Genomic DNA, 10,519 nt, shown 5'->3' with positions numbered 1-10,519 from the left:
CCCTCCGTACCATTACAATTGACCCGCATGGACGCCCACATACACTAATAATCATTTACGACTAACACATAGACCTCGGGTGGCGACAACGAGATTAGAAATTGCCTAAATGATTCTCCTTAAATCAATGCGATGGCGAGGCCCCTTAACAGGAAAAACTGTCGCGTATCGCAGAGTAGTCTGATTTGATTAATTTTTTTTTTCGTTAGAAAGAGGTGAATTTTCTACAGGGCGCATTTAACTTCGATTTTTAATTCCGTTGCTTAAGACAAACATAATAAAAATAACAAAATATGGTGAAAATTGGACATATTCAAAACCGTATTTTATGGTTTAGAAATAGAATTTCGAAAATCCAAGTTCAATGCGCCCTGTAAGAAGTGTTTCACTTTAAAAAAAAAAAGAATTATCGAAATCACATTACGAGGCATGAGAGTTTTTCCTGTAAGATATGTTTTGGGCAAAAAACTGGTCATGTGCAAGCCCCTTAACTTACTTCTTAAAATGAAAAATGCATTCGTTAATTTCGCGTTAACAGTTAAGTTAATGAAAAGCCAAGAGTGACTAGCTAAGTTAAAAATTTAAATAAAATAACTTTTTAACTTGACTTAATCTTTTTAACTCGTTAATGCCCAGCCTTGAATTTTAGATTATATTATTAAAAAAAAAAAAAAAAAGCACAAACAATTGAAGGAATGAGTTTCAATTCTGATTTATAAGTAAGTATACCTACTAGGTGTTGTAGGTACACTCGAGACTTTCATAAGCCCATATCGAGTGATAAACTGAAAAAAAATAATTTTGTCCCGTCACACAGTGGTCTGAAACGTTATTTTAAGCACTCAAGTCTTATTTCAAAACATGTTTAAGAAAAAAAAAATGTCAAACTACATAATCATAATATGTTCCTTAGTTCAAATATAAATTTTCACAATCATACATTTATTTTTACCTTTTCAATAAATTAATAAATTGTACGTCTTGGACGTTTTTTTCGTTATATTTAATAAAACTTAATATTTTAATTATCAGGGAAATATAATTTTTAAATTTTGTTATTTCCTTTAGGTGTATTAATGATATTAGACGGATAAAAAAATTTTTATTCAAATTTTTTTATTGACAATACAAAATTAATTGAACATTTTTTAAATTTTGGGATTTTTTTTGTATTTTGGCGTGCCAATGAAAATTACTCAATTTTACCCGAAATCTGATGAATACATAAAATAAAGAAAGTTCCCAGGATTTTGGAAAAGTAATTATTTTTTCCGTCCAAGGGGAATTATTGCGTACAGAAACTATTAACATTTAACTTGTTGTTATTGTCGCATATTAACTGAACTTAACTGAGTAAAAAAAAAAAAATCATTAACTTGTCCAGCCTTGTGATTATGTAGTTTGACATTTTTTTTTTTTTAAACACATTTTTAAATAAGACTTTTGAACGCCTGAAATAACGTTTCGGACGACTGTGCGTCACGAACCGAAATCCGGACGACTGCTTGCGGTGCGCGCCGTGGACCGGTCGAACTAATCTCTTACGCCTCTCGAAATCCTATTTTCCACAGCATCCGATGCCCCGAAGTGCTGTTCGATCCCTCTTTGATCACGGACGCCGGCGTGCCCGCCGTGGGCGGCGTCCACAGCCAGATACGAGCGTCGATCGGCGACTGCAACGTCAACTTGCGCCACGTCATGTACGACAACATCTTGTTGGCCGGCGGCAACACGCTTTTCCGGGGGTTTCCCGAACGGCTCAAGGCGATGATCGACGGGGACTCGCCCAACACGGAGGTCGGGATCGACGCGCCGCCCGAGCGCAAGTACTCCACGTGGATCGGCGGCTCCGCGTTGGCCTCGTCGTCGTACTTCAACCGGGTGTGCATCGAGAGAGCCGATTACGACGAGCAGGGCTCCAAGATAGTGCAACTGAGGAACATCCGAAACATACAAGAGTGACCGACCGACGGCTGACCTTCCGATTTCGATGTCGACTGTTGTTGCGGTGGGTGGGTTGAAAACACAACGGTTCTCCGCCGCGACCGGTGTACTGTATATATATAAGTACAGTGACATAACATTCTACGACTTGGTGATTTTTACGGGCCCGGTTCCGGTATACGGTTTCCGGAAAACCCCAAATTTTGGATTCGGTTTCTTATAGCCATGATATTATATTTTTGATTATTATCAATTTTTTTTCGTTAATTATCAAATATGATTATTTATACGAGTTTTATTTATAGGAGAACACGACGACGTCTCCGATCTGAATCGTTTTTCGTACATCATTGAATTCAAATATAATACATCCATTATCTACAATGACATAGGTACTCGACAACTACTGCCTACTGTATACACTAACTTGTACATCTTTTTTTTTAAATTGTTGTCGATAAAAAAAATTTTGACTGTAAAAAAGCATTTAATGCAAGGTTTCTCGTAAGTTATTTTGATAACAGTTCAAAGATATTAAAGATACATATAGGTGTGATTATTCCTTATAAGTATGCATTTAAATTTCAAACTTTGACAAAATTCGTAAAAATCATTTTTTGGTTAGAAATTTATAAGAAGAAAAGTCCCCTCAAGTTTTTCTACCATTAATGAGTAAACAATTTTTACCGAAAAATGCGCTATTTACCTATAGCTATGCGATATATTTAATTTGTATTAATTTCTTTTTAAATTATTATATTTGATTACTCGTACTAGTATGGCTAAGTAATTGTTTTTCGTATGTAATGGTTTATCATTGAATTCAAATTTAACACATCCATTAAAATGACATACTCGACAATTACTGTGCAGCAGAGGGATACTCACTAACGGTAGTTAGAAAAATGTGCGTGAAATCTTCTATTAAAATGTATAATCTCAGGTATAACGTTTATCAATATCTAACAGACAAATAATCTACATTATTTAAAAAACGTTTTATTGCTATAGGTACCTAAATGCTATAGTTAAATAGCTCAAAAAGGGTAAAACAGTTTGAAAATGTTACCATGTATCTATGGAAAATGGTAATTTTAACATTTGGTGAAAAATTTGATTGTCTATAGTTATTCGTTATTTAACTACAACGAAATACCAAAATTTGATAAATGAAAATTCATTAATTTACCTGTAAAAATTTTAAACTCAAACGCTCATAAAAATTAATTTTATTTTTTTACAGAAAAAAAATAAAGGTTACTTACGCCTGATTAATGATTATACTATTAAAGTAATTTATTTTACTAATAGTATTACGGTAGATATATGTATAATTAATGTATATTTAATTTTTACCAAAACATAGCATTTCTTATACAATTATTATATAGTTATTATAATAGTGTGTTTATTTCCCATAATATTAGGTAACCTTTTGAGTCAAAGTCAATTTATTGTCAATGCCACTTTACGTGGAACAGTGCGAATAGATTTATTGCATAAATAGTTAATAGCATAAAATTAATCCAAATATTTTGAAAATATCATTACTAGTAGTACATTAATTTACTATGCTTGATAATTAAAAGCAGTTTATTAATTATATTTTAATATAAGTAATATACTGGCAATGGCGTAGTAATATATAGGCTCAGAATATTTTTTGTAGGTACCTACATACCTTAATTTTACCATTAAATTTAAATCGAACACATTAATTGCTTCGTTACATTTGTCAGCAATTATATTCTGTTACACCCTGCTAATCAATTAATATAATATAATAATAATAATAGGTCAACTGCAGTTGTGACATTGTAAAACACTCGCGAGGACAGTGCAATAACACGTGCATTTAAATACACGCTTTGTTTACCACCATATATTTCATATGATATTATTTCTATTTATTTCATATTCTATAGAAACGAATAAAATGTAAACATTTAGATAATTTTACTTAATTAGGTATTCCCAGTTCCCACTATGTTCAAATATAATATTAACGGTTACTTGCTTGAGTACTTATTAATACATATCATATGATTCATACATTTTCTTCCAAGTAGAAAATATCGACTAACGTGCTAAGTACCATGTACGCTTATGTCACACGATCACCACTTTTTTTTATTTGACATATATAGTGTCATAAACTTATAACAATTATTGATTCGTCTCGGTACATCAATGCATGGGGGGGCTTTAGGGGCTAAGCCCTCCTAAAAATGTCCATAGCCCCAAACATTTCTCCTTTTTGTATTAAGCTTATTCAATATTACCAAAGTAAGACTTTAGCCCTTCCAAACCCAAACGCCATTTGCGCCTATGACGATGTGTCATAAGTTCATTAGTACGCCTTATGAAAACTAGGTTTAATCTATAGGTACTTAGCTGTCGTTATATAGTTAAATAATGTCGAAGTTCAGTTAAAAAGTTAATTTATTTATAACTTTTTAACTTAGATGACTAACTAGTTAATTAATTTTGCGTTTTACGCGTTCGCGGCAAGATCAGTGAAATTGGTAAGGCAGATATCAACTTGTTAAGAACTTAAATCAATTAATCAAGTGTTGAAATAACCTAGTTCTTTCCAGTTATTTGAAAATTAATCTATCAAGTTAAAAGTAAAAACGTTTTTGAAAAGTTTGGTTTCAATGGTTTTATATACGTAATTATTACTGTAAATGGTTTTAAATAAAAAATAATCCAATACTATAATACCTAATATAACAGTAATAAGTAATACTATAATTATTACGGTTCTGTGATGGTACTTTATGATATAATATCATTGGTTATATTATATAGGCACAAAATACTCTTTATGGAATTTATTTGTGATCCGTGCACTATGATTAAGGGCGTTGGATGCGGCGATTTGCTATCTTTGTCTAATACACGTAGAATAACGACCTAAGCGACTGACAGAAATATTAATGTACCTACTTCTAGTTGTTTGATTTAAAAAACGTAAAGATGTTCGAATTGGTATACAAGTTTATTTTGTACCGGTCGAAGCATATTTCTAATATTTTTTATATATTTAATATTATAACTTTAAACTTGATGAGTTAAATATGCATTATTTGTTAGCTATTAACTTCTAACTCAACGATCCTGTGTTCGCTACTTGACTTAACCTTAGTTAATTATTTTCATTAACTTGTCCGCATATTTTGGATAAAGGGTAATGAATAATGATTGATATCCTACCGATGAACCCTAGCTGCTCATATAAGGAGGTTATTTGTGTACACCTATTTTACAGTGACACTATAGTGCCGATCAACCTGTACATAATATACCTACGACCTCGTGACCACTTACCAAAAAAATTACAATATTCCACGCTTGTAATTATGTTGTTGGGGGACGGAGTGGCCGAGTGGATTAAGGCGTCGGTTGCGAGGCACATTGGCGCCGGTTCGAACCCGGCCGTGGGCGGAATTTTCTTCGGGCAAGTCACGGTGTCCGGAAAGAAGTACTGCCATCCCCCATCCGGGCATGGTAGATACCTACGGGTGCCCACTAAAAAGTCTGCCAAACACACACGTCTTCACACAAAACGACAGTGTTCCAGCCCCCACAGTTCCACATCCTAAGTAGTCAAAGCCACAACCCCCCAACTAAAAAAAAAAATTATGTATGTTGTTACGCACGAGTTGTGAATATTATCGGATAGGTATGCGTGATTGGTTAAAGACGATTTTAAATTTGAACTCGTTACCGGACTGAAGAATTAAAAATGTAAGCTATTACAAGTGTAAAGTAACTAGGGGGCGTGCATCCGATGAAAATACTCAAGGCTGGGCATTAACGAGTTAAAAGTTAAATTAAGTTAAAACGTTAAGTTAATTTTAATAATTAAGTTAATTAACTCGTTACTTTTTTTTCAAATTAACTTTTAACTTGATAAGTTGCTTTTTTTCAAGATTATCGTGCTAACTTCAAGGTAATTTTAGTTCAAAAGTATCTAAATCAATTTATTTTTCGTCCGAAGAATAATACAAACTTTCTAATGGGTTTTTACTTTGACGTATCACTTTAATTTTCCCCAGTAATTTTCTTGAGCGAAAATAAAAACTATCTAACAAACCATATCTAATAGTTTCTAATAGTTCTTATCTAATAGTTAGGTACTTTTAACTATTAGTTATACGTATATTAATTAACACGTTAAATATTTGTCTCCACAGTCCACGATAACTTACTATTGTGAGTAAATTATTAGTTTTATTGTTTTATTTCAAGTTATTTTTTTCGGCTAATAGGTATAAGCCCGATCATGTCATGTCACTGGTTTGATTAAGCCTAATCAAGATACTTACATACGGGTATTCGATTTTCATGTATCAAAATACTAAGAAAAATATTCTGCTTTGGAATATGAAATTAAAACTATATGCTGTCATTCAAAAAATTAAAAAACTTAAAAAATTATAAGGATAAAAAATATTTAAAAATATAATTTTTAAAGATAAACGTTGTTTTATAAATGACTTGAAACTATGTAAAAAAATATTTTCAAAAAAATTTACACTTTTTGAATATTAATGAGTGTTCAATGATAAAAGAATCACCCGGTATATAATGATTAGGTCTGATAAAATAATGTCCTAAAAATTAAAAACAATGGAATTAATATAATTAATTCCACATTATAATATTTTTATTTTAAACTAGTTTTGAACCGAAAAATTCGTTTTTTTAATTCTATATAAAAGTTTTGCAGGACGTGAACTTAAAATCTAAAAAAAAACAATTATTCTCATTTATTATTCCGTCATAACTGAAAATCTCGATTACTACGTTGTACAGATTTATTCGAAATACAATTAATAGTATTTAATTATAAATACATATAGTTACATTTTTAAGTAAGAATTTTAAATCATAATTTTAAAAAAAACCCGGTTTTTGGAGCTTAATAATAGAAACCCGCTTAAATAATCTTTAAACTGAAAAATGGTGAAAAATTCCAAACAAAAACTTCTAATTCTGACTGAAAAGTACACGAAACATATATTATGTTATAATGTTATATACCTAATCCTAATAATAACATTAAATACCTATTGAAATACCCATAGGCGCCCAAGTGCAGGTGGTAAGCTGGGGCATTAACCCTCTGTCTTTTTCGGATGTTTAATTTTAATAGAGTAAGTATACAATGACAAATTACTATATAACAAAATGAAAGTGTGATTTGCGAAAAATAATTTAAAAATTTAAAGTATTGCAAATTATTTTAAGTAATTGTGTATTTGTAATTATTTTATTATTATAATAATTTATTCTTAAAATAGTATATTCATATCCATATTTAAAATTTTTTGGATTAATAGTTTAGTTGTTTGGTTTTGGTGCATATTGTATTTTAGTGTATGGGTTGTGTATGGTGTACTTAGACTGTGTCTGTGTACTGTGTCGACACCAGGTGATCACCAAACTCATGTCTAATACTGATTGTCATCACGATCTAAAGTTTTGAGCAATTTTATTTTATCTTACCTTCTAAAATATATTTCCTGGTTTATTTATACCGTACAAAGTTTTCGCGATTGATTTTTATCAATTTATTTTTACCGTAGCCACAAAATGTCCGCTGTATACAACTCAAACAATAGATACCTAGTACAAATAGTTAATTGTAGTTCAAAATTTGGACGAAATCACATGTTAAAAAACCAAGAATAATTATTTTAGATTTTTTGTTGTATTTTAGATTCTGAGTGGAACGATAAATGTATTGATTTTGCCCCCTGTCTTTTTCAGATGTTTAATTTAAATAGGGTATTACTATAATATAACAAAATGAAAGTATGATATGCGAAAAAATACTATTATTATTATAATAAATCCTGTTAAAATAAGTTGATAAAAGGTGGGCAAATGGTAACCACTCTTCTGCAATACATCAGATTTCAGGGGACACACTTACCTATCAATTTAAGTATTTAACCTTTGGGCGTTAACAGATTTCTAAAGCAAAAATATGACCTGTCAGCCAATTATATTTTATTATTAAATATATTTTACGATATTATTACTATTAAAGTAATTTATTTTACTATATTTCTATTCTTAAAACAGTAGGATGAATTCATTTTTTTTTTCGGAAACAGTTAATTTTATATTATACTTTAAATGTGTCATATTCTCAATAAAAGATTTGACAGGAAATGTTCGCGAATATTATTTTTAAATGGTTAACCAAAAAAAACTAAAATCGTTATTATGGGCTTAAACATCTAATTTCGCCAAATTTGAACTGAAAAAGGGGGATTTAGAACACTGTACGGTCACCTAGAAAAAATTAAAACCGCGGACAGTTTATACTATTTGAGGTAGAAAAAAATGTATACATATAACATTATTTGTTATTATAAGACACGCATGTAGTTAACGGACATAAATAATAATAGTTATGATAATAAATTCGTGCTGTGTACAGGCTTCGTGAATTTTTAAAAAATCCACAATCAATTATAAGTCATAATAGATATATACATTTGAAAATTTAAAGTATGGCAAATTATTTCAAGTAATACTGTGTTTGTAATTATTTTATTATTATAATAATTGATTCATAAAATAGTTTATCCATATTTGAAAATTTTTGGATTAGTTGTTTTGTTTAGCTGCATATTGTATTTTAGTGTATGATGGGTTGTGTATGATGTAGTGTGTAGACAATGATATCATCAAATATACTTGGTAATATCATAGGCTGATACTGACCATTTTCGCTCAGAATCGTTTTTCTTATAAATACAATGATATTATATCATTGAATTCAAATTGAACATTTAGATACTTTCAATTTAGATAGTTTTGAAATAAAATTAACTTAAAGTTAAAAGTTAATTTTAAAAAAAAGTAACGAGTTAATTAACATAACGTTTTAACTTAATTTTAACTTTTAACTCGTTAATGCCCAGCCTTGTGAATCATTATCCTTATAGGTACCTACTACATATTATGTATTCATTACCAGGGTTTATATATTATGTTGAAAATATAAATGTACCATAGTATTAATAAATGCTAAAATGGCCACCATAATCACCATGGAAACGAATAAAAAATAATAAAATTATAATATAAATTCAACTTACAGGCTATAATAATTAATAATAACAATATATAAAAGATCCAGACTGACAAACCACCTCCACTCAGAAATCGTTTTTCTTATACTATGATATTATATCATTGTATTTAAGTTCAAGACGATCCATTATATTACATTGACTCACTTATAACCTACTGTACATCAGAGTGACATACCGGCTTTTTTTCTATGATTAGTTAGTCTTAGTATTTATGTACGAAAAACGATTCTGAGCGGTGACGGTTTGTCAGTCTAGGATATTTTATATTATATTTATATTGTTATTACATATTATTAATACGGTAGCCGATAATTTGAATTAATATTATAAAATTACAACAAAATAACTAAAATTCTTGTTCTTAAGAATGTTATCAAAAATAAAACTTTAAGTAGGTACTTATAAAAAAAATTGTGCCTACGTATTTTTAGTATTTTTCAACTGCAATATATCAGGAGCCTTTTTGATAATTTTTTTCACTACAAATGAATCTGTATTGATATTTATAGAAAAAAAAACTAAAAAACTTGAAATTTAAAATTGTACCTCAGAACAAGTCAAAATATTATCAAGTACAGAAATTTATAAAATAAACATATGATATAAATCTCAAGTGTCTACGGTTATTCGTTTTTGAATTAGAATAAATTAAGAAAATCGCAACATGAGAAATCAAATATTCAATGTTGTAAACACTCATAAAAATGTAATTTGACTTACTTATAGACATTTCTTTTGTTGATAAATGTAGATATAAGGTAGAAAGTTTGATAACCTTATAGGGAATCTTGTATTACATTTTAAAATCATAGATTTAAAAAGAAAATTTTTTAGGAATTTATAACTAAAAATAATTTGCATATTTTCGTGAATTTTACACCTTTTGTTTAAATTCAAACTTTAAATGCTTATAAAGAAAATTGTGAATATGGATTTTTCATACATATTTTTAAAATGTATTTGTAACAATATATTAACTATTAAGAGCCTTGTATTACATTTTCGAGCATTTTTATCCAACAAATAAACAAATCAATATTTTTTAAAAATGTTATTGTGTATAGAAAATGCTAATAAAATGCTAATATAAACAATCAGTGAAAACGTCATGTATTTGTTTTAGAGTTACCAAAAACCAAAATCGATTTTGTCGGAACCGGATTTTTCGTAAAAATTCCTGGTTTTCCTAAATTTGTCTTTTCTTTTTCCCTACGATTTCGAAAACTATAAGAAATTTTTTATTTTTGTCCCCTCAAAGTACCAATTTTAATCATTTTTCTATCAGAAAAGATACTGTCGAAGAAAATCTAATCATTTTTACTGTCCTATTATAAGAAGAAATGACAAGCACACAAAATTTTTTTTGAAAAAGGTATATTATCTTATACGGAATCTTGTATTACATTATAAAATCTTAGATTTAAAAAGATAAATTTTTATGAATTCTTAACTCAAAA

The 10,519-nt window shown here is 29.3% G+C and overlaps 1 protein-coding gene across 1 annotated transcript in view; it reads left to right on the top strand.

The window, feature by feature from the left end:
• The window catches only part of LOC100165443 (actin-like), a 7,127-nt gene extending 5,165 nt beyond the window's left edge, over positions 1-1,962 (top strand). The window contains exon 2 of the mRNA XM_029485489.1: positions 1,572-1,962. Within this exon, the coding sequence (XP_029341349.1) occupies positions 1,572-1,962 (391 nt within the window). The remainder of the gene's footprint in view (positions 1-1,571) is intronic.
• The last annotated feature ends 8,557 nt before the right edge of the window (positions 1,963-10,519 follow it).

The sequence above is a fragment of the Acyrthosiphon pisum genome, chromosome X, assembly GCF_005508785.2.
Source record: "Acyrthosiphon pisum isolate AL4f chromosome X, pea_aphid_22Mar2018_4r6ur, whole genome shotgun sequence".
Classification (NCBI taxonomy): domain Eukaryota; kingdom Metazoa; phylum Arthropoda; class Insecta; order Hemiptera; family Aphididae; genus Acyrthosiphon; species Acyrthosiphon pisum.
This window is presented reverse-complemented; position numbering and strand designations above follow the sequence as displayed.